At 57.6% G+C, this 23,540-nt stretch overlaps 5 protein-coding genes across 5 annotated transcripts; all 5 read left to right on the forward strand.

Moving 5' to 3' along the window:
* Window positions 1-3,702: 3,702 nt before the first annotated feature.
* Window positions 3,703-4,614, forward strand: LPMP_323500 (cyclin, putative; the record flags this gene model as incomplete). Its single annotated transcript, XM_010703732.1, has 1 exon — window positions 3,703-4,614. One exon carries the CDS (start codon window positions 3,703-3,705, stop codon window positions 4,612-4,614), a length of 912 nt encoding a protein of 303 aa, XP_010702034.1.
* A 1,898-nt stretch (window positions 4,615-6,512) lies between these two features.
* LPMP_323510 (hypothetical protein) lies at window positions 6,513-6,857 on the forward strand (the record flags this gene model as incomplete). Its single annotated transcript, XM_010703733.1, has 1 exon — window positions 6,513-6,857. The coding sequence occupies one exon, from the start codon at window positions 6,513-6,515 to the stop codon at window positions 6,855-6,857; it is 345 nt and encodes a 114-aa protein (XP_010702035.1).
* Window positions 6,858-7,771: 914 nt separating this feature from the next.
* On the forward strand, window positions 7,772-11,089 carry LPMP_323520 (hypothetical protein; the record flags this gene model as incomplete). The annotated part of the gene is made up of 1 exon (XM_010703734.1): window positions 7,772-11,089. The coding sequence occupies one exon, from the start codon at window positions 7,772-7,774 to the stop codon at window positions 11,087-11,089; it is 3,318 nt and encodes a 1,105-aa protein (XP_010702036.1).
* Window positions 11,090-14,279: 3,190 nt separating this feature from the next.
* Window positions 14,280-18,272, forward strand: LPMP_323530 (hypothetical protein; the record flags this gene model as incomplete). The annotated part of the gene is made up of 1 exon (XM_010703735.1): window positions 14,280-18,272. One exon carries the CDS (start codon window positions 14,280-14,282, stop codon window positions 18,270-18,272), a length of 3,993 nt encoding a protein of 1,330 aa, XP_010702037.1.
* Window positions 18,273-20,534: 2,262 nt separating this feature from the next.
* LPMP_323540 (lipase, putative) lies at window positions 20,535-22,964 on the forward strand (the record flags this gene model as incomplete). The annotated part of the gene is made up of 1 exon (XM_010703736.1): window positions 20,535-22,964. The coding sequence occupies one exon, from the start codon at window positions 20,535-20,537 to the stop codon at window positions 22,962-22,964; it is 2,430 nt and encodes an 809-aa protein (XP_010702038.1).
* Window positions 22,965-23,540: the final 576 nt, after the last annotated feature.

A 23,540-nucleotide genomic window follows, 5' to 3' on the forward strand; every position in this document is an offset into this window, starting at 1 on the left:
CGCTTTCTCTTGGGGTTTCTTCGTCTGAATCCTGTGCGTTTTCTCTGTGTGCTTTTCTCCCCTTACGTGTGCCTGGTGCGTGTGCGTTAGCGAGCAAGTCTTCTCTCCCCAAGCAACAACAGAGGAGGAGTGGAGGTTGGAAATCCAATCAACCCAGCTGAGAAGCGGCACCCTGCTGATGCAAGGCAAAGGAGAAGCGAAGCGGCGAAAGAACTAGCTGAGGCGCGATAAGCACTAAAGGGGTCGTACTCTGCCCCCCTGCCTGTTTCCCTTGATCTGATTCTCCGCACACCATCCCCGTCACTATCTGCTCCTCTCCTCTCCTCTCTTGTTCTCACTATCTCCACTGCCTCATGTGATGCTTGACTTGCGTGGCTCTTTCTCGGTTTTCTTCTTGACTGTTTGTGGCATCACGGTCGTGGATGCCCCTAACAGTCGGCATCTCTGTACGCGCCTGCCCCCCCTTTCTGTGTGATATTTCTGAGCTCGAACAAGAGAGGGAGACGGAGAGCAGGTGACAAGGAACGATAAGAGAGAGAGAGAGACAGCAGTGAGGGAAGAGGAAGAGAGGATGGTTTCAGCGGTGAGTTCTCCGGGGTATACCTGCACGAGTGTGTGGGTTATGTGAAGAGCATCATGTGATGCAGTAGTACCGTCGCCTCACAAGCACGCTTGCTGAAGAAGAGAGGGAGAGAGGGGTGAGGTGCTGAACCATTGACACCTCGATGAGAGCCCCTTTTCGCTTCCTGGTGGAGATGACGTATGAAGGTGAGAGGGTGGTGAAGTGAGGGAAAGGGGTGGCGAGAGGCTGCTCAACGTGCTGGCTCTGCTGCAAAATGGGAAAGGGTGCCGCGCTCGACCGCAGTCTTCTGTGTAATTCTTCAGTGCATGTCCCCCTATGTGTTCGTGTGTAGGGCACGGGCTCTTCTCTCTGCTCTTGTCGTGTGCTATGCTCAGCAAGAGATACTGCTCTTGTGCATTCACACACAAGCACACACGCAGGCCCTTTGCCTCTTCGACTCTCCTCCTCTGCCGTCTTTCCTGTATCGTTCTCCGCTCAAGCACAAGCTCGACGCCCCCGTCCCCTCGCCCTTTCTCTGTCTGTCTTTCCACCGCACGCTCAGCATGCCGACAGGCGACAGGGTATCTACAGTTACGAGGCAGTGATGTCTAAAAGAAAAACAGCTTAGCGAAGAAAAGAGAAGGAATGCGTGACTATGGGTGCTTCCGTGCCCCAACACTCTTGATTGAGACGGCGCAGTACCGCTTCCCCACTACGTGGGAGCTGCGACAGCAAATGCCCTGTATTTCATCCTCCGTCAATGTGGGAAGCACGGCCGTGCATGCGACTTTCATGCCTGTGGTTCACCAGTCGCTAGTCGACAGTGGGAGAAGCGCTGAGGGTGGTCTCTGTGGACACCTGGAGAGACCCTCTCTATCCCCGCGCACGTTTGCTCTGCCACGAGAGCGATCCTTCCTCCCTCCCTCGAGGGGAGGTGAGCAGCAAACGCAACCGCAGCCATGCACATGGCCATTGTGATGCACACCCTTCCACCTTTTCTTTCCTTCTTCGATACATTAACCAATCACACCATACACGCTCTCAACGCCCCCCCCCTCCCACATACAACGCTCTTGCACCCACGCCCATATCTTCCTTCACTGCGCTGTGAGGTGACCTTCTTCTCTCCTCTTCTTCCCCGTATGAACTACAGTTTGTTAAGAGACAGCACCGAAGTAAAGCGCTTACTCACCCCCCTCACCCGAAAGACCCACAGCTCCGAACGCCAGTGCCTCCCACACACTCACTGATTGGAAAAAGGGAACGGAAAGTCAGAAGGCAAAGAACGAGGTGAAAGAAAACTCGGCAGCACGACCGCACACGCTCTCGCACACTTCAAAGCCTCGTGCAAGCGTAAGCACAGATCGAATAGGAGGTTTGCACGCACGCAGACACACACGCCCACATACACGCAGAGGGAGTTGCTGTTTTCCTCGTGTTTTTCTCTTCTCTGTCGGCTCTCGCTCTCCTGTCGCCTTTTTTTTTTGTCGTTCTGTGAAGTCGTTTGGAGTCGTGCTGAAGCGTGTTTCTGTGTGAACGATTCCCCCCTGCCCTGTCATATTGCCGCGCGCGCGCTCTCCTACGGCTCCGCCCCCCCCCCCTCCACACACACGCGCGTCTTTTCTCTTTCCTGTGAGATTTTTCTTCTCTTTTCTCTTCCGGTGTTTCACGTCGTTTCTCTCACCGTGTCAGTGTGTAGGTGCGCCTCCACCTCTGTCTGCGTGCAGGGTTGGCCACTTACGTCACCCCCCGCCCCCCACTTCACTCGCTCTCTGTCTCATAATACGCACACGTGTGAACGTCTCCCGCACAACACCCGCCATTCTCTGATTTTAGGCGCTCCTCTTTTCTTCTCCCCTCTCCCTCCCCCTCCCTTTTTTTATTTTTTCTTAGCAGACCAGAATAGACTCGCACCCCCCCTTTTCGCCCCTTCCCGCCTCACCTTTTAGATCCTTCACCGCTATCTCCCTTTTTTTCTTCTTCCCCTCTGACTTTCGCCTCCTCCTCCTCCTCCCCCCCTTTTTTTGTTCTTTCGCGCCCTGTGGTGTCTTCACCGCACCATCCTCCAGCTCCATCAAGTCATACGCACCCTGAACCCCAACACGCGCTTAAGCAACTCTCTCTCTATATATCTACCTTGGCTTTGCCTCCACCTCTGCGAGCTCGCACACATTCCTCCTCCCCCCTCTCCCCTCGAAGAAACCTTTTTAGACTTTACCTTTTCTGTTTCTCATCTCTCGCACTGTTGTCTCGTGTCGTTGTCGCTTTGGTCGGCTGCATCACCCTTTACGTCCCTCTAGTTTCTCCTTTCTCTCGCTCCCCTTCGCACTTCTTCCGTCTCTTCCCTGCAGGCGCGCACGCGCTTACCGGCTTCGCTTTTTCTTCTTTGCTTTTCTGTGTGGTGTGCGTATGTGTGTGCGACTGCGTGGAACTTTCCAAGCAGAAGATTCACTCACGTAGACGTAAAAGCTGTACTCGTGATTGGAGTAGCCAACAAAAAATTGGCCAGGATACCCTTCTGAAGCTTGATCAGCGGAGTAACTCACCACCCCTGTCCCTCACTTTCCATTCGTGCTCGATACAGTGCTTAACCCCCACACAGCGCGACAGAGACAGTGCGACGGCATCCCTCTCTTCAACCAACGCCTCCACGCCTCGACATCGACTTCTGGTCTCCCACTTTTGTGTGTGTGCGTTGTGCGTCTTTTTCTCTCGCCATTTTCGTATTTGTCTGTCACTGCGCGTGAGTGCGTGTGCGCGACATCATGTCCGCTCTTCGTGAGGTGTCCAACCTCGCCAACAACGTTGGCGCCGACATCAAGCAGCGTCAGCAGACCAGCCGAATCGACCCCAACAACAATGGCTTCTCCGGCGCCTCGTTCCTTCACCAGGAAAGCCTTCATCGAGGCTCGCAGCAGGAGCAGCGCTTGACGGCGGCGAGCAGCTTCTCTGCGGCAACGTCGCACAGCATGCATAGCTTCATGGCACGAAAGAGCGAGAGCGAGTCCCACACCCACGCTCGACGCACAAACGCAATTGTGCCTCTGCGAGCTGGTCGTACCTTGTCCGGCTCATGCCCAGACATTCGCCATGCACATGAGCCGACGTACTGCACAGACTTGATCGGCGACATCACCGACATGTTTGTGGAGCGAGAGCGGCAAGCGGTGGCGCGCTTCAACGAAGGCAACACGAGCAGCGGGCCAACGAACACAGGCACCCTGTACGCCTACTACGCGTCTCCCGAGTACCTGCAGTACCAACCTGAAATTAACGAGAAAATGCGTATGATTCTCGTCGATTGGCTGATCGATGTGCACCTCAAGTTCAAACTGCACGCGGAGACCATGTATCTGGCCGTCAACCTTATCGATCGCTATCTGTCCTGCGCCAACAACAAGGCAGACCGAACCACATTCGTGCCACGCGCGCAGCTGCAGCTCGTCGGCGTCAGCGCGATGCTGCTGGCGTCCAAGTACGAGGAGATTTGGCCGCCAGAGGTGAAGGAGTGCGTGCACATCAGTGCTAACACGTACACTCGCGAGGAGATTATTCAGATGGAGCGCTCCATGTGCACTGCACTGTCGTTTCGGCTGACCGTTCCGACGCCCTACCCCTTTGCGTCGCGTGCGTGGACGGTGCTGGAGGGAGACGACTTCCTCGGAGTTGGCACTGACGAGGAGCAGCGTCGCCAGCACTTCGCGATTGTGCGCCACGCCACGAGCTTCTTCATGGAGCATGCACTACTGGACTACAAGTGTCTTCAGTTCACCCCATCGCAGATCGCTCACGCGTCGGTGTTTCTGGCGTTACTGGTGCTGCGCACGAAACTGGAGCTACCCAAGGCGTCTAACTTTCCTGTGTGGACGGATGCCCTGCGGTACTACACAAAAGCTGAGGTGCACGAGTTCCGTGGCTGCGCTGAGGTCATCCTCGAGTACGTGAACTACGTCCCCACGACCAAGTATCAAGCAGTGCGCCGCAAGTATAACAGCGGACGCTACATGGAAATCTCGAAAATGCTGCTGCCTAACGAGCTGCCAACAATGTAAGGAAGCTGGAAGCAGCACCGACTTGCGCGCGTGACGTAGGCTTGGTGAGCTTTCTGTATCTCTGTGTAGGTGTGCGTCAGTGTATGCTGCACGTGTGCTCTTCTCCAACCTCCACTGCTCATGGGGGTGCGACGACGAAGTATAGTTTGGTTAGACTATGTTAGATCCCCGCCTTTCCTGTAGCTTTGCTTCGCCCCTTTTACTCAGTTGTGTGATCGTGCGCTCTATCGAACGCCAGCGAGACATCCCCTTCCCATCTAACAGCTGCAGCAGTGTGTGTGTGTAGGTTGTCGTGGATCTACCTTGTACACGTGGTCGTACGTGTGGGCTTCTTCTTTTCCCTGCAGCTCCCCGCAGCGCCCCCTTCCTCATTCCGCACTTGGTGCGCCTGTCACGAGTCCTTTTCACTGTCGCGGTTGATTTGTTCTATTCTCTCCCTCTTTCAGTTTTTATGACTTTGGCGTGTAACGCTGTGCCGCGTGGAGTGCATGGACACGCCACCGAGGGACAGCCACTTGCACAGGCGCGTCCCTCGCGACGACAACCATACGCAGACTACCCAAGCAGTGCATCATTTTCCTTTCTTCAGCCACATGTAGATGGTGCACGTTGTATATATGTCTTTCTCTCGTAGTACGGCTTTCTGTTTTGTGTGTCTCTGTCTCTGTTGTCGATGCCCAGATCAGCGCACCACACCCCCGGGGTGAGTACACGTACAGACGTACAAGCCCGCGCGCACTCGTCGCTTTTTTTTCCTTTATTTCTTCGCTTCTCACCACCCTTCGTGTTGAGGTCTATAGATGACCAGAGATGATGTGAGCGTGTACGTCCCCTCCTCACTACTCATGAATGCACAAGCGCGCTTAAAATAACCCTGACCCACACCCATGCGCGCAGTGACACACATACCAGACGTCAGCAATGATGGCAGATTTCTCCTCTGTATGTTTCTGCTTGAGGCGTGTCTGCCCACGTTCCTGTGTGCATGCCAGACGCTGTGCGTGTGCGCGCTTGTGTGTCTGTGTGTGCTTGTGAGAAAGAGAGCGGCGTATCACGCACTTTTTGTACTCGATGGCTTTTAGCTCAGAAACGGCCCTGTCTTCTTCGTCCCTTCTTCAAAAAATACAACACCAAACACACCCACGCAGTGAACTCACCAAGCTCGCCCGTCACTACGCCAGGTGCTCCAGAGGCGCGACCGTGCGCGTGTGTGTGTGTGTGCGCGCGTCGGGAACCGATTACGGGAAGGTGGTGTGTTTGGCGTAGCGTTGTACTCCACGCGTTCGTTGATGCGCTCGCTCGCTTCTCCAGGTAGCTTGAAGAGCTTGAGGGGACTCTGAAATGGCGTTGGTTTGTCCCCTAATTGTGGAGAGTCAGAGGGCGGGCGACGGCGAAGCGGCGTGTCGGGCATGCAGCCCAACTGTGTGCGCGCTTGCTCTTTCACACCGTGTCCGATTCCTTTCCCTTCTGGCGAATGCTGATGTGCATCGAGGCTCGTTGACCATGGGCCGCTCCGCTCATCTCCATCCGGGGTCATGTGCGTACCACCGCCCCCACCCCCTCCGTCACCTCCTCCCTTCTTCTGCTTGCCCTCTTTCCATGCGCGCCATTTCTTCTGTGATTCCCACGCACTGCACCTCTCGCCCCCCGCTGTGCTCTTCTCTCGCTGCCCTCCCTCTTTCGTTCTCTTTCTCCTGTGGACGCAGATAAGAACGGGGGAAAAAGGCGGAGTCAGTCGGCAGCTGAGGCATCCACACATGTTTTCTCCTTTCTGCTTTTCAGCTTGCAATACTCACCGGTGGCGCGTATCGACTCCCCTCTCCCTCCGCCACGCACGTACACGCGCGCACACTCTCGTTCAGGTAGTAGAACGCATTCTTCAGCTGGGTTAGGCAAACATGGGGTTCCGCATGCTGCAGGACTTTATGCGCGTGCAGCGCTGGGAGCGCTCGATCATGAGGCGCGAGGATCACTCAGAGAGCAGGCTTGTGCGCGGCATTCGCATGATCCCGTGGTCTGGGGTAGCCATGTTCTTCTTCATTATGGTCTTCTTTGGGTTCGACCTCGGCGCCGGCATCAAGCAAACGGCGCGTCGCATCAAGGAGAATAAGAAGGACGCACAGACGACGCTGGAGGTGCAGAAAGTTCAGGCACGTCGGTGGTCTGTGGAACAGGTGAAGAGCTTTAGGGAGGGAGAGCTGCCGCAGCCCTCTTGGGAGAAGGGCGGCCCGCGGGCGAAGTGACGTGCAGGGGGCAGTGGTGGCTGGGTCAAAAGGCTGAAGGTGCGCTCTGTGTGCGTCTCGAGTTATCAACACGGCCCCCTTATTCCACTCGTAACTGGCGTTGCGTTTTTCCTTTTCCTTGTGCGCTCTTTCCTCTTTTTCTCAGCCTTGCTGTCCATCACATTTTCACCCTTCCCCTCGTTCCCGCTTGCAGCGGAGGGGGAGGGGGGGGGGCGTGGGGCAAGACAGAGACGAAGGGGCAGGGGAAGGAAGAGGGAGAGTCCGTTGGGTGGCACCCCCCTACCCCACTTTGCAATAAGAGTGACAGGCTCACAGGGGTAGTCCTTAGCTACACGCACAGCTTCACTAGTGCGTCCCTGGTTGAGCAATCGCTGGGGAAGACCCATACATACTCAGCAGAAGGTGAGGGGGGGGGCAGTAGGATCCTTCATTGATGATGTGCTTTTCATTTTCTCGCGTTGATGCACCGCTCGTGCGACCGCTGGCTGTCTCTCGCAGCTCATTACCGAGAGAAACTCTTTGTCGTCTCCTTTGTCGATGTCGTCCTGCCTCAACCCTGCGCAGCGCAGAGCAGACTTAGTGCTTCCCCCTCTCCCCCTCTCCCTGGTTGTTTCAAGGCAGACACCGCACCACGGCGCCAATCGCAGGTGCGCATCGTGACACAGTCAAGGTGATTTGGGTGTTTTGTTCTCCGTCTCTCTTTCTCACCCTTCATGTCGCTGCTGCCCCCCTCCACTTGTCCTCTTCTCGCTCTGCTCGCATCATTTTTTACCAACTGCGTCATCTACTCCGCCCCACGTCACTTCCTTTTGCATGTAAGTCTGTTTTCACCTCTCCTTTGGGCTGACAACCCCCTCGGTGCTGCTCAGTTTCGCTAGCACCTCCACAGCCACTTTCTCTCTTCCTACTCAGACATGCTCAACAAGGTCATCCAGGACATATACCACCTGCGACGCGTGCACGCCGTACTACCTGACGCAGTGCTGGGCAACACTCTCAAAAACAAGCTCCTACGCCTTTCTCTGCGGCCCTCGCTCCAGGAACTCAAACATCAAGCCCAGCAGGCGTGCACCGATGTCAATGCAAACAGTCAACTATCCTCCTCAACCTCGGTAAGCCGATGGGGCCACGACGGCGGCTCGCTGAGCTACTCCCCGTATACTATCAATCCATCCGCCCTGTGCAATCTCTTAGACAGTCTTGCATATTTCCACTTGGGCAGCAGTGCCGTCGCGACGGAGGCGGTTCAGCTCGTGCAGCTCAGCGCGCCGTCCATGTCAGCCCCGCAACTGTGCACCACACTAGCTGCGTGTTGCGCACTTGGCGCGCAGACCGACATCACAGCCACAGCGCTGCCGCTTCTGAGCACTGCACTGAACTCGTACACTGGGCCGTCATCCTTGGGGGCTGATGGGGGGGCGGCGGCGTCCTCCGCAGTTGACTCCCACCGGCCCAACAACGCGCCGCTTCTCTTCTCGCAAGGTAATATGGTGCTACTGCTGATGGAGGCGTTGCAGAGGGCTGGAGTCGAAGAAGTCCACGTGTGGCACCAGCTCGCGGAGCATTGCCTCCGCTACCTGGACTCTTTCGATGGCAGGCAGCTCTGCGGTGTCATCGAGGTGCTTTGTACCGAGGGAATCGACGACTACCCGGACTTCTTTGTAGCTGCAGAGCGGCACATCACGTCGCAGCCGTCCAACTACTTGTCACCAGATCAGTTGCAGAGGGTGGTGCAGTGCTATAAAGATTTGCATCAGCCGGTGGTGTCGCTGCTTGCGTTAATCAATGCGGCCCCACTTCACGGCGAGGATGTTGAGAGGTCTATCAGTGCAGCAGCCGCAGTCGTGGCGTTTTCCAGAACTGGCGGTCTTGGCAGCCGCGGCAAGAGTAGCCGAGCTGCGTCGAGTGCTTCAGAGACGGCGCGTGTGGCGACGCCGCATCCTTCCTTAGAGGTCTTCGAGGGAGCCGCCATCACCGCGGTGACGTCCGCAGATGCTCAAGGGGTCTTAGACCTTCTCCAAAAGTGCGAGCAACGACACGTCATGACGGCGCGCGCCATGGATGCCATACTCGAACGTCTGCTCGCCTTGTACTACCCCGAGCTGCTGAGCGGCGCTGCATGTGGGGCGGCAACCAAGGGTACCAAGAGTGCATCCGCTGCCGCCCCATCACTGCCGCGCCGTCACACTCCACTCGATCTACACCACCTTTCCCAATCCCTTGTGGCCGTTTTCGAGTTTAATGATGCCGCGCTTTTTGCCCAGCAGCTGCCCACTGCAGGGAGCCCCGGTGACCGGGAGAAGGCTTCTGCGGTAGCCGCCAAACCTGCGCCGGCGACGGCTTTGCTCGACGCCCTGGCCACGGAGCTCACGCGCTGGTACCACAACCGGGTGCTGAAACTGGTGCCGTCCGCGTTGCGGCTACTACCCGCTCCCTCACAGCCTCACGCTTTCTACCGTTCTGTAATCGATCACCTCCGCCGCTCCAGCGACCTCTCATCGCACGAAGGGCCACTGCAGCTTCGCAGTTTGATTGATGCGCTTCTTGCCCTGCGTGCCTACGGCGGAGAGTCAATACTCGTGCAGTACATGCCAGCCATTGCCGTCGCAGTGCAGAACACACCTCGCAGCACTCAGCTTGAGCTCACCGCTCTGCTGGCTCACCTGCCATGTGCCAAGGAGGAGCTCATACCTGGTGTCTACCGACAATGGGGATCCCAGAAGCGCTGGCTTCGCACCATCACCGAGGAGGAGGTGAGTTGGGCACTGCAGATCATGTCGCGCAGTGGCGGCCTTCGGGACTCGCAGCTGCTGCACGCTGTGTTGGAGTACGTACGTGCGCAGTGCGCACAGCTCCCGCCGCAACGGTTGGTTGAGTACCTGCATCAGCTAGCCCGGCTAGGTGTGCGAGATCTGGAGTTCTTTACTCAGACCGCGGAACAACTGATGCGGCGGGCGGTCGAGTCGTCCCCGTCCATGGCTCTCGCAGCGCGCGGCAGCGCCGCACAGTCGGTGAACGCCTCGTTGCCCACTTCTCAGATGATGGTGCGACATCAGCAGTGGCAAGTAACAACGGTGCACGACCTCTGTCTCCTGCTCTTCACCTTCACGTTTGTGCTGCGCGACTCGATCCGTGTCACACAGCAGATTATCTCACGCCTCAAGATGTGCGTCTCCTCCGCCGCGCCGCGTGACATCTCACTTGCGCTTTATAGCTTTGTAAAGCTACGTGTCGCGCATAACGACGAGGTGACTGGGCAGCTGTGTGAGCGGGCCTGTGCCACGCTCGCCGAGTTCAGCGCCGCTGAGCTGGCGAGCATGTGGAGTTCGCTGCGCTGCCTTCGTCATCCGCACGGCAAACTGCGCCAGCGAACGCTAGACCTGCTGGGCGCCAGCAGTGCTGATGCTAGCCCAAGCTGGCGCTTTGCAGACAACGACTGCGTCTCCCTGGGCTCTGCTCTACTTCTGACCGACGCGCCGCCGTCCACCACCGATCAGCCGCTTGTGCCATCTCAGGCACACGAAGACAGCGCCGCTGCGGGGGGCACTGATAAAGGTGAATTTGCTTCTTTTTCGGGCTCCTCCGCCACAGCGAGGAGAGGGCTGGAGGCGGCGCTGCCACTCCCCGCAGCGTTTGAACGCCACTATGTGGAGGTTTGCGAGCGTCTTTTACCGGATGCGACCGGTCAGCGCCTTTACCTCATCCTCTGCAGCCTCAGTGAGTGCCATACATCACTGAACATTTCAGTGAAGCTGTGGGAGAAAACGCTGGCGACGGTGGAGACGCACGCTGAGTCGCTCTCTACAGGAACGCTCGATGAGCTCTCTGGCGTAGCGCAGATGGAGGTGCTGGCTGCGCTGCGGCGCCTGCGCGCCTGTGTGGCAGATCCGGAGGCCCTTGCCACACTGGAGGTGGCGCAGGATACCATGCTGAGGTCTTCTACAGTGAGGAAAAGAAGCACTGCTGCCACCGGCTCTGAGAGGTGGGTTGCGCCGTACTGTCCGCCGAGGCTGTGGTCAACATTACGGTTGCAGTGGCGAGAGCTGACGCGTAGTGCAGCAGTGCTGGCGCGTCCAGGCCTAAGGGAGGTCGTGGCAGATATCAAGGATGGGGGCGATTTTCCAGCAGAGACTGCGGAGCTCAAGGCAAGGCGGCGGTCCTCTGCAGCTTCAGCAACGAAGTCCCCCGTGCGCAAAGGGCGTTCAGCTAAAGGAGTAGTCCACCTGGTTTAACGCGTTGAAATGACTGTCTGCTCGCGGTTTAAGCTGTCTTTTTCTTTCACTCGCTCTGCTCGCTGCCCCCTCGGTGCCGCGTGCGGTGCTTGCGCTCACTGCGTGGACCGTTGAGGGGCGCCCCCCTCTCCCCCACCCACAATCACCGATTCCTTTTTGTTTCCACTTTGTTTGCCTGACTCTGTCGAAGTGTATCTCGAGGAGGATGTCGGTGTGTGTGTGTGGCTACCTGGACAACATATTCGCGACCACTCTCGCCTCTTTCCTGCTCTCTTCTCCCCCTGCATTGGTCCCTTTAACCGATCATGACCTTCCCTCCCCGCTGCGGTGGGTAGATAGACCAGGACACAGAGAGAACGCGGTTAGAAAGTCGTCTCTGCGGCCGAATTCAGGCGTGGGATGTAGGGAGGTGAAGGCAGGTAGTCGCACCTGTATGTGCAGCTCTTCTCTAAAAGCTCGCGCGGATACAATGCGCGCAGACACCCTCGCACACGGAGATGAGAGCTACGATGCTGTGGTGAGGAAGAGGGGCGAAGTTGAGGAAGGGGAGGTGCATACTGGTGAACACTCCTTCGTAGTTTCTCACTTCGATTGGCGTTTAGCGTCTCTTTCATGTAGGCGTCTCTGTCAATTCCTTTAGCATCCCCCACGCCGTACTGCCAGGCGTCATACTGTGCATCTTCATTTTCCACTTTTTCTCTTCTGCTCCCCTCTCTCCGTGCTCGGTACTTTTTTTTTCTCCGCCACACCAACGCCTGCCCCCCCTCCCCTCCTTCACATTTGCGAGTCTCTGCGGATGCGCACCGTTGCCAACTGCCCATCCCACACAACCGTCTCTTCCTTCGCTCTCTGCGTTTCTGTTTCCGACTGCCTGGGCAAACGGTACGGACATAAAAGCGCACGCCTACACGCAGCCGTGGCCTGCGCCATGGGTGGCGAGGGATTCAGGTCGAATGGAACGACTGGAAACCAAGCAACTAGCCAACCAACCAACCAAGCGGCTGGAGCGAACGGGCTCGGTGGGTTCTTGGTGGTGCGCTAGTGGTGTGTTATCTGGTGGTTTCATGGCCAATCAAGATGTTCTGCTTGCAGCGTAGTGTCTTTCAATAAGAGGAGGAGGACTAGAGAAGAGGCTCTAATTGGTGTACAGAAGGGCGGCAGTTTGTGGGCTACGGCTGCTACTAGAGAGATGCTCCGTCACTTTTTTTTTGGCGACGTGATGGATGTGGGTGTGCGTTCGCAGATGCATGTGACGATAGCTCGTGTGTGCCTAAACGCGCTTGTATATACGGCAAAGGAGAGGGAAGAGTAGCACATCGGTATCTCTTTCCTCTCTTCTTTGAGTCTCGAGTCTGCCATCTCATCTATTAAGGGTTCAACACTCAGAGGGACAGAGGTCTTTGTAAGGTGCTTGTGTGTGTGTGTGTGTGTGTGCCAGTGTGCGGTATGGTGTGGTCGTGAGGGGCGTACTCGAACGCTTTCTTCCGCTTTCTTCATATACCACACACACACACACACGCACGCACCTTACAAAGACCTCTGTCCCTCGCCTTTCTTCTATAGTGTTTGCCTGAGTCATGTGAGAGAGAAGAGCGAAGCAAGGAAAGATAGCTTTTATGAGCATAAGTGCGTGTGTCTGGGGGGATTATGGGGGCATCTTGCCAGACCCTTGCGGCTTCTCCCATGCAGGTCGTCGAATAGTTTTACTGCGAGAACGACGCACCTGCTCGTTAGAAAACCAAGCTGAACACACACACACAAAAGATAAATTTGTCGAACAGGCAGCGCAGTATGTTCCGCCTCTTTCGCTCATGCACACCGCAGGTAAACAAGTGCACTCCTGCTGGATGCTGTCAGTGAGGCAAACACAATGAGGGAGGGAGGGAGGAGGCGTATTGCTTTTCCTCAGTTTCCTTTACTGTGCGCGGCTTTCTTCTTCGCATTCTGCCGTAGTACTCACGTATGCATTTTTCCTTCGACTTGGCTTCCCCTTTCTTTCTCTGCATGTGGAAGGCGGAGTGAGCCTGGGCAGCATGGGCGCCCGTCTCTGCGACTTCATATACCCCCCTCCTTCCTCCCTGTCGGTGGCCAACGTGCTTCGTTTTATTTCGTATCGGCGCTTACCCCTCTCCCCCTCTCTTTCCCCTTTGTCTCTCATTTTATTTTGATCTCTGTTCTTTCTGTTCACATTCGAACCGATGACGACGCTAAAACGACTCACACGCACATGCGCGCACGGCGGACGGCGCTACCTGAGATTACCTCATCCATCTGCAGAAGTGCTTCACCCACACCCCCACATAATACACACATATATATATATATAGAAAGGAGGAAGACGACGGTGTCTTCTAGTAGGCGAGAGGCAGGCAGGCGCGCGTTGTGCTCCATCTCCTCCCCTACACGGGCGATGCGTATGTGTGGGTCTCTTTTAGGGAGCAGTTTTTTTCTCTGCACGGTGAGCACCCGCCTACTTGCCTCTCCTCTTCTTCTTCCCTGTGTGTGTGTGTGTGTCGGTACTTATAGAGGTGTATTGGTGTTTGTCTGTGTGGTCTAACAGCGCATGCGCCAGTGTTTTCTTCACAGTGCTCGTGCTCATTTCTCTCCCTCTCTGTGGAGTCAATCTCTGTCTTCCTCTCTCGTTCTCTCACGGACGCACACCACCCAGCACCTCCACGCACTGACTCGCGCGCGCACATCTGTCTACGCATACCTACGCTTCACTAGACTAGACTTCTGGCCTCTTTTTTTTTGCTGCTTCCTTTTCTGTAGCTGTCGCGGTCTCACGCCTTCTCGTTGTCGTTCTTTCGCTTTGCCTCGGGATCTTCTCCTTCCCACTCTTCCTCCCCTCAGCCGCTTCGCTCTTTTCTCTGGACGCTTCACCCCTTCCCTCCCCTCTTGCCCTGCAGTGTGAGAGAGAGAGCAGACAAACAAGCAAATCACCCTATTCACCTGCTTGTCTTCTGCGGTGTGAAGTAGGAAGCTCCCTTGTTTTCCTCGCCACACTTAGATATATCTTCCTGTTGACCTGCTCAGCGCCGGCCCCATCGTTCTTCTTGTGCGTGTGTGTGTCCCCCTCGTCCTTGCTCTCTCGCACTCCGTGCATGCTTGTCCACACTGCAGCGCTGTGTGACAACGGGTGACTGTCCACACACAGACACACCCTTTCATCGCTTCCTGTACGTGGGCTATGGCGGCGTCTTCGTGCGCATCCTCCCCGCATATGTACTTGCGCATTGTAGTGTACTGCGACGACTCACAAACGCCGCACACTTTGCCGGATGTGCGAGTACCGTGGCGCGTCAACGAGGTGTGGCGGTTTGTGGAGAGCCAAGTAGGACAGCGAGCAAAGGTTCTCTCCTACTGGAATTACACCCACAATCGCTACGAGCTCCTGCGCGATGTGCGTGATCTACTGCAGGCAGACGGCCGCCTACTTTCTCGGCACCCCCGTACCGCCCCAAATGGGGCCGCGACGGTGACACACGCGGATGAGACGACGGCCCCAGGCAGCGGAGACGCCTCCGTTGGTGGCCTTGACCGCGAAGGTGCCACGTTGTGCATTTACTGCTGTCAACTATGGATGGAGACAGTGCTGATTCAGCTGGAACCAGTGGATAAGCGGCGCGACAGGGAAGAGTACGATGAGCTGCGCAGTCACGTTGCCCGCTGGTTGGGCAACAAGCATGTCGGCTTTGAAGTGAAGGAGGTGGTGCGCATTCGTTGCCCTTTCCTAACTCGCATGTTCGACGAGACCCGAAGCACACGACTGTCGAGCAATCGGGAGAAGGTGCAGCTTCTCTACTACAGTAACAATGCGTGGTCCGTGCGAGACGTGCTGCAGTACGGATTTTTGCTCAGTAACGGCGTACCAAAGTCGCTCGAGGCTGTGCCACGCGGCGCTGAGACGGGCTTGAGCACTCCTGCGCCGCCTGTCCCGGGTGCTGCTTCAGCGTCGTCCTCTTCGTTGTCACCGGCGCCGACACCGACCAACACGCTGCTTACGCCTTTTGTGTTTACCTCCTCGATGCTTAGCACGCGTGTAAAGTATATGCCAGCCAATCGCGTCCCTCACAAGGTGCTTCTGTGTGAGGTAGCACCCGGCCGCCGCTTTATGACTGACCAGGGCCTCACTGGCGAGAACCCAGACAAGCAGGCCTTCCCCATTCCTGCTGTGAAGCCACCACGCGGCTACGACAGTGTTTGCTACATTAGGGCCAAAAAGCAGAAGACCAGCCTGCGTACCGAGGAGGCTTCTGAAATCGCCGCCGAGGACCTCTCTCTCGTGCAGGTGCAGGTGCAGCACAGCTACCAGGCACTGCCCCGCTACCTGCTGACGGTGGTCCCCTCTGCAGTAACTCCGTCGGTACAGCAGCACCGCGAAAGCGGATGGTGTGCCACCGCAAGCCCGGTCCGGACTCCAGGGACGACAGCGCAAGCCGCGGCAGCGAGGGAGGATGGGAGGAGGATGAGCCCTGCTGGACAGGTGCGATCACGACCGTCGTCCCCGTCCCCACCGTCCAAGCACTACAACATGAAGGAGTGGTTCAAGTCCAGCCCGCGACGCAGGACCGTGTCGATGGGTAGCGGCATGTCGACTGGGTGGGAGACCTCTGCGGCTACCAGCTCTCCGCAGAGCGCCAGAGGCATGTTAAGGGAAGTCCGCTACGCAGACAACAGTGTGCCCCGCCAACGAGCCGCCTCAGATACCATACCGGGCCGCGCTAGCGAAGCCATGCGCAGCCGCAGTGACACCTCCGAGCAACACCGTATCGCGCGGAAAGGCGGCGTCGAGGACGACATAGACAACGCCGTGCACCACGGCCGTGGGGGTCTGATCGGATCCATAGAGCTAGACACCGTGGGTGGGAGAAGCACAGGGACTGCAGGGTATGGCGGCCGTGCGAGAAGGCTTCCGTGGACGTCAGGGTCGTGCTCAGCCGACAGCGGAGGCTTTTGCAGCGTTTCGCCCAAATATGATGCCTCTTATGGCAGTGTTCGTGCCGCTTCGGCACCCCGCGCGCCCCCGACGCAGGGTGCGTCATTGCTGAACCCATGCGCAGCCCAGCTCTCGCCGAGCATGAATTCGGCGTGGGCGACTGGCGGCGTGGCGCCATCTCCATCGTTCAACACCGCCTACTACGTGCCCTCGTGTCGTGACGGGTTGCTCTACAAGGGCCTGCCCCATGGCCGCAGCGCTAAGAGTCGCGACGCAACGCAGCCACTGGTACCTGCTGCTTGCGGGCACGGCGCCGATAGGAGAGCCGGCAGCGTTGGCACGCCATTGCCAGCTGCCCTCTACGGGGCCCCCTCGCGCCCTCCTCTTCTGCCACAGCACGAGGACGCGTACGTTGGTAGTGCGATGAACGGCAGGGACGTCGTTGACCTGAGGCAGCAGACGGTGTCATCGGCTGCCCAGTCCGCCTTGCCGTCGTCCGCCTCGTCTACAGCCCCATTTTCACAGCCGCAGGCGCCACCGGCGGCCTTCAATCAGTTTATCTGTGAGACCCATCCCCGCCAGCTGCAGTTACTCTACTGCACGGCATGCGAGGAGCTCACGTGTCCGTACTGCGCCAGCGTTGGGGCGCATCGCACTCACGTCGTGGTGGAGGCGAGGGAAAAGGCAGCAGCTGTGCGTGCCGAGGCGGAGGCGCTACAGGAGAAACTGCGCTACTGGTTGGTCCAGTACAGGAAGACGGAAGAGGGACTGAGGGCGGAGCAGGCCCGTTACGCCGCGCGACAGAGGCGAGACTTGCGCTTCGTACAGCGGCGCTTCTTGACGCTGAAGCAGGCACTTCACCAGGCCGAGTGTTCAATAACGCAGACAGTCCAGGAGGCGCAGTGCAGGCCGCCGCTCGCCGAGGCTGCCGCCATGGTCGCCAAGTACTCGCAAGCGCTCGCCCCTATAGACGCAGCTTTGCGTCGCTACCACAGCTTAGTAGTTGCGAGCGGTGGCGGGTCCCTCACAGAGCGCACTCGCGGTTCCATGAGCAGTGTGCCTGAGTTGCTGCACTTCCTTTGCACAACCCCGCCGCTGATTCACCAAGTGCAAGACAGCTTTGCTCAGCACAAGGACGAGGAGAGGCGCCTGCACGACGCCATTGTGGACTATGAGACCCGGTCCCAGGCGAATGAAGCGTTCTTTCAGCATTTTGACTGGACGAGCCTGCGCCAGCTGCTGGTGAACCTCGGTAGCGTCCGCACCAGCATGGTTGACATGGCGGAGCCGCAGCAGTCCGCTTCGGTGGGATCATTCTACAGTAGCTGGGCTGCACCACCGCAACTGGATGAGGCCACCTCGCTCTGTGTTCCGGGCAAGACACATAGTCAGCTAAGTACCGTCACGGGGCGAGCGCGCAGTCAAACGTCAATGGTACTATCTTCGCCGGTCCGTGACGCCAGCAGCGACGTATCGCGTCGACTACTGGACAACCTACCTCTGGATACTTACGTACAGAGCGATCACAGTGCCGCTTCATCGCCATCGCTGCTACTCTGCAGTAAGTCGCCACCGACACGGCAGACTCGCTTCCTGCAGCGCTGTCTGACGGACTTCCGGCGAGGCTACATTTGGGTCATCCATAGCGCCACATCGTACTTCGCTCCTGGGCAGCGGAAGACAGTCTGTTCCACACCATTCCGCCTGCTTGGTGCATCCTGGGAGCTGCGCATTGCCCCGCTCCCACGAGCACGTCACCATGGCGGCAACGCGCCTTCCACGCTGGTGGCGGCGCCGGAGATCAGCGAGAACATGATGACCACTGCGACATCTAGGTCAACATCGCCCAACTTGCTGGAAGGAGGCGACAGCGAGTTCAGTGGTGGCCAGGCATGTAGCTCGCCCCTTGTTTCACACTCCATGCAGGGGGACCACTACACCTTCACGGCAGACGGCGTCAGCAGCACTCTCGTGGCGGTGGTGCCGCCGCCCGACGAGGAGGAGGAGTGGCTGGGCCTCTTTCTCTTTCCGCTGCAACATCGTCTGCGCTTAAACTTCCGTGTTATCGTCTTCTCCGAGGTGGCGTGGACGGAGTGGCAGGTGACGGGGTGGGTGGCGCAGTTTGCCGGGAGGGGATGGGGTCTCTACCCCTTCCTGCACCGCAGAGAGCTGATGCGAACCGACAAGCTGGCTCGTGATAACACGGTGAAGATTTGCATAGCCCCCACCAGCGACCTGTATTAGAGGTTTTTAGAGGTGAGGTGAGGCCCGACGAGGGAAGGTCTCTGTGCGAATCAGGAGTAAATACCTCTGTTTTCCTTTGCTTCGCTGTGCACCCCTCACCCCCTCTCTCTCTCTCTCTCGCTTCTCCCGCTCTTCTCTGCCACTGTATCTGTGCGCTTGTCTGTACGCCTGTGCATCCTCGTGGCACGCGTGTGCGACACTGGTGTCAGCTGTTGGAGGTTTCGCCTTTGCTTCCCTTCTTCGTCCTTACTCCGGCGTTTTTCGCTGCCTTGTGTCGCCTTCTCTTGTCTGTTCGCTCGCGTTGGCTTATTCCGTGGAATTCGTGATGGGCCGATGCACGACGCCCTCATCTTTGTTGCAGCCAAACTCAGGAAATACGTTGTTTGCATCAAAGTGGTTGGCCGTACTTACCACAGCCGTTTTGTGCAAGTGCTCATGAGAGGGGCGGAGGGGAGGGGAGAGGACGCATTGTACACTACTCATCATCATGTCTTCAGGACAATGATGGCAGGCAAAGGCGGAGAAGGTAAAGACGACTGCGTGCCCTGCACATCTGCGATGTTCTTGGTGCCTCCTTATCTCTTGTGTCCTCCCCCTTTGAGCTCCATTAATATCTGCGCGTGTCCTGCCCGTCAAGCCGATGTCTCTGAGTCTCTCTCGCCCTCGCGCGATCTCAACCTTTCTTTTGGTTTCACTGCGCCTTGGTGCCATGCGCAAGTGGAGACTTCAGTGGTCATGCACGCTTGCACTGCTGCTGCTACTGCTGCTACCTTTCCTCGAACCACCGCATTCGCCGGTGCGTTGACGTGCCATGCTGCAATTCTTTCCTCCCTCGCTCCTCCTTTTCTGGACCTCAATTTCCTCTCGGCCGACACTGCAGGTGTCTACACCATATCACCCGTGTGCCCACACGTTTCCCTGCCTCTCTCTCTTTTTCCTTTTTCTCCACCCTGGCTACTCGCTCCCTTACCTCCTGTAGTATTACGGTATGCTGCTGTCACGCAGCCACAGACACCGAGGCTCGCTTTTCCAAGACATCAGGAGCATGAAAAGCGGGACGTTGAGTTGCGCATTGGAGTTCTCTTTTTTCTTTGCTTGTTTGTCTTCTCCACCCTTCGAGTCATCAGCGGGAGTATTCTTTGACTGCGTTGACACGGAAAGCTCGCTTCCCCCCCTTTCCCCCTTTCATGAGCTGCACTATCGGTCGTCATCGTCGTACCAGTGAGGTGGTGATTGTGAGATAGCTGCGTTCAGCAATTGACCGTGCTAGACCACGTCCGCCATCACCACGGCTCCAGCACCACCACATTTCTGTTCTCTTCGGTGGTCGTTCTACGTGCGCGGAGTCCTGGCCTTTCCACGCCTGTGCACTTACGAATATCGTTTGCCCTCTTTTTCTGCTTTCCTGAGCACTTTCGCGGTGCCCCCGAACACGTTCTTCTTCGCTCTCTTCGCCCCACGCACGCAGGCAGCCACCAACACGCACTTTTTCTGGCGTTACGGACGTTCTGTCTGTCTGTCCATTTCATCGAGCTTGTGTTGCTGGTTCGTCTTCGACCCCTCTGCTTCATCTCACTCTCATTCGTTGTCTTTCTCTCTCTCTCCCCCTCCCTTTTTGCTGTGGCGTAACGTGGCGTGAGGGTTTTTTCGTTTTCGCGCTTCTACTCTCTTCTTGGGCTGCGCTGATTACAACAGAAGAGAAAGAGAAAGAGAAAGAGAGGCGCTGCGGCAGACCAAATTGTGAGCTTCTCGACCACCACTGCCGCTACTGTCGTCCCTTCGTCGGTGCATCTCTTCGTGTGAGTCGCGCCGTCACCTTTTCGTTTTCTTCGCGTTGAGCTTCGACCCTTCACTGCCACTCCTCCTCTTTTTTTCGTTCTGTGTGCGTGCGCGTGCGCTACCGCTCTCCCTCTTTCTCCGTTGTCACCCATTAACGACTCAAACTAAGTGACAGACTCCTGATCGTGCCGTCAACGACGTGGCCAGGGGTGCAGAGACGGTGAGTGAGCCGTATCAGCACATTTCACTTTTATCGTTCGTGTTCTCAGAGCCTTCTCTTTCCTCTTCGGCCACCGCCCTCCTCCCCCTTTCCCACCTCAGCAGCACATACCCGCAAAACATAAATTTAAAGCACTCCAACACACACCCGCAGCCCATTCCGGGTTTTCCTTCCCTGCTCGACGCCTTCGCTTTTTTTCTTTTTAATTTTTTCATCGCCTCACCTACACTCAAGCACCCCCGCGCACGCCGCAGGGAAAAGCGATGTTGCGTCATCTGCGCATGGCTTCAGTCACAAAGAAGCTCCCCAGGTCGGAGGGACAGCTCTTTGGTATGATCCAGGAGTGGTGCCGTCCTCTCTATCGCTACCGCATACCGCATACCCCGACACCTCGTGACCGCGTGTGCACATGCGCCTACCCGCTCTACACCTTGCGTTCCTCTCGACGCTCTCCGTATGACGAGCCAACAATGTACGCGTCAGTGCACGAGACAATTTATGCGACCGGTGCTGACGCGCCATCCACCGGCGACACCCCCGCATCCTCTTGGACGTCGTCTGGTTGCCTCTCGCCTGTCTACACCTCGACCACGACCACCGCGACAGGCGGCGTAGCCACCTCATCTTTCCTTTCCTCATTCCGAGGGCTGCCATCCCTGCGCGCCCGCTGGGCTGTGCGGCGACGAGGATTACGTCAGGTTGCTGTTCCCCCGACCACCCCAGCAGCAGCACCCCCGCAATCGTCCGAAAGGTGTTATCGGTGCGACATATGCGACGGTCTGCAGGGCCGCGCAGAGGCGAGCAACAGCGCGCTGGCAACTTCTGGCAGTTCCGTTAGTGCTGGTATCAAAATGACAGCGCACCCAACCACAGCAACCACCACGTTGTCAGCTGAGTGGAATGAAGAGGACGAGGCTGGGGAGACTACTGGTGTCACGGCGGATTCGCCTGACAGCAGCCTGGACGAGCGCTACGGTTACACCATCTCCACCGACATCGCCAACACTGCCATGGAGGACGCCGACGTGGCGGAGCTGCGCCACCTGGACCCTTTCCATGTCGAGGTCTTTGGAAGACCGTTATCGTCAGCGCTCATAAAGCGAATCGTACGGGAAGTGCAGGCACAACTCACCCGATGCGGCCTGCGCAAGCGAGACGCCTCGCGGTACGCTGCTCAGGCAGCCCTCAACAGCGAGATGAGTCTCCAGACGTACAAACTGTGGGTGCGTCAAGAGTCGCATCGCATTCGTGAGAGACGGCTGCGGCTCACAACGCCTGCCGCTGCCATTGAATCTCCTTCATCGAAGTCTCAGCTCACGGTTGCATCGTCCGCGGTGATAATCAAAGGCAAATTGGACACGCTCGACACCGCCTCCTACCTCGCCCGCTATGCAATTGCCGCCTACGGGTTGCCCTTTGAGCTTAACTACTTTTCTAGTCTGCGTGAGCTGGCGAAGCTCATGGCAGAGCCCCACCGGCGCTACGTCTGCGCCAACTCTGAGGAGCAACTGGAGTCAATGCGCCGCATGTTGCAGGGCGAGGAGCCAGATGCGCTGCTCGAGTGCGTGGCAAGTCGCTACTCGCTCCGCATAGGTCAAGCTTGCTGGTCCGTCTTTCTAGACCATGCTGCGCACCGTGTCGTGCTCACTTTCCGCGGCTCTCTGACACTGGCAGACATCGTGGTCGATGTGACAGAGGGCTACGCCAACGTTGTGCTGGAGCGCACCCCTTTGGATGGTGCGGTGGCGGCCACCGGCACAGACGCGTCGCAGCGACTGTGCACCGCAATCCCGCTTGGTTTTTACGAGTCGGTCGTCGAGGCGGGCGCTCAGCTCCTCCCTGTCCTGCGTACGATCCACACCCAGTACAGCGATTACGAGCTCTGCATCACTGGACATTCTCTGGGCGGCATCCAGGCCTCTCTCTTTCACCTCCTCTACTGTGGGCCGTGGCGTGCGACGCTGCACTCGTCAACGACGCTGCTGCGCCGAGCAAAAGCGCTCACGTGTCCCTCTTTGTTGCCTTCGGCCCCACCTTCTCCCTCTGCAGCGATCTTGTCTGGCAACATCGAAACCACAAAGGCCAGCACTGCCGCGCACGTGCCCTTTACCAAAATAGTTACTTGCACGTTTGGCGCTGCCCCAGTCGTGGAGCGGCGCGTCGTGCCGCTGCTGAATGCGTGGCTGCGCCAGGAGGAGCACCGATCTGGAAGTCGTCTTGTGACCTTTAGCAACGGCATGGACGTCATATGCAGGCTGCAGTTGCGGTCGCTTCAGGACGTCTTTGTGCGGCAGTACGCGCGGCCGACGGAGGAGAGCTTGTTTGCCGGCGACAAGGCTGCTGGTGATGACACCGGCGCTGCGACGGCAGCGCCGGTGTCAGACAAGTCAGTGCCTCTCCTCGCGATTCCTGGGTTGCTGTACAACATGACGTCGGGGACGCGCCGCCGCCATCTCCTTGCTGTTCCGCTCACTGCCACTGCAGTGCGAGAGCAGGTGATCCTTATTCCCGAAGCGGTCTTGCACCACTATCCCTCGCTCTACTTGCGCAGTCTTAACGACCTGCTGCGTCGGTATGGTGCTAAGTGGCAGTCTATGTACGAGGCCGCCGCGACAACGCCGACTGCAACGGCAACAGCAGCCGCTGCAGCAGTGCCGACAGACCACTCCTTACAGGGGAGCCAGGGCGAGTGAGGGGTATGGGTGTGTGTGGGCTGAGAGAAGAGGGCTCGCAGGGCCCAGCAGCACTCCGGCCCACGCCCTTACCTCCTTTCTTTTCATAGCGTCTTTGTTGCCGCTGCCGCTGTGTGTGTGTTGCATTTCCTACCTCTTCCTCTTAACATTTTTTTTCTCTTCATTTGTATAGTCTCGCTTTCGCTCTTCATTTTTCAAGCTTTCCTCTCACACTCTCCTCGCTTCCACTCTTGATGTCGGGCCTTTAGCCATCACAACGAAGTAGCGCGAGTACCATAGGAGGCAGGGGAGGGGAGGGAGTCGATAGTGAACTGCAAGCGTTAGACCGACCCACATCCTCCTCCCCGATCCAGGACCCGAGCGTGTACCGGCAAGGGAATGTTGGGACGGTAGAAGCGAGAATGAGCAGCGAAAAAGGTGCCGTGTCATCACAGTTGCAAGCACTCGCCGCCCGCCCTCTTTGCTGTGCATCTTTCTAAGCTTTCTGGCGCGCCTTTTATGCTGCCCAGTTGGATGTATCTGCTGCTTACTCCTTCCCCCTTTTCGTTTCCTCCGTTCTCGTTGAACTCCCTCTCC

The sequence above is a fragment of the Leishmania panamensis genome, assembly GCF_000755165.1.
Source record: "Leishmania panamensis strain MHOM/PA/94/PSC-1 chromosome 32 sequence".
NCBI classification, from domain to species: domain Eukaryota; phylum Euglenozoa; class Kinetoplastea; order Trypanosomatida; family Trypanosomatidae; genus Leishmania; species Leishmania panamensis.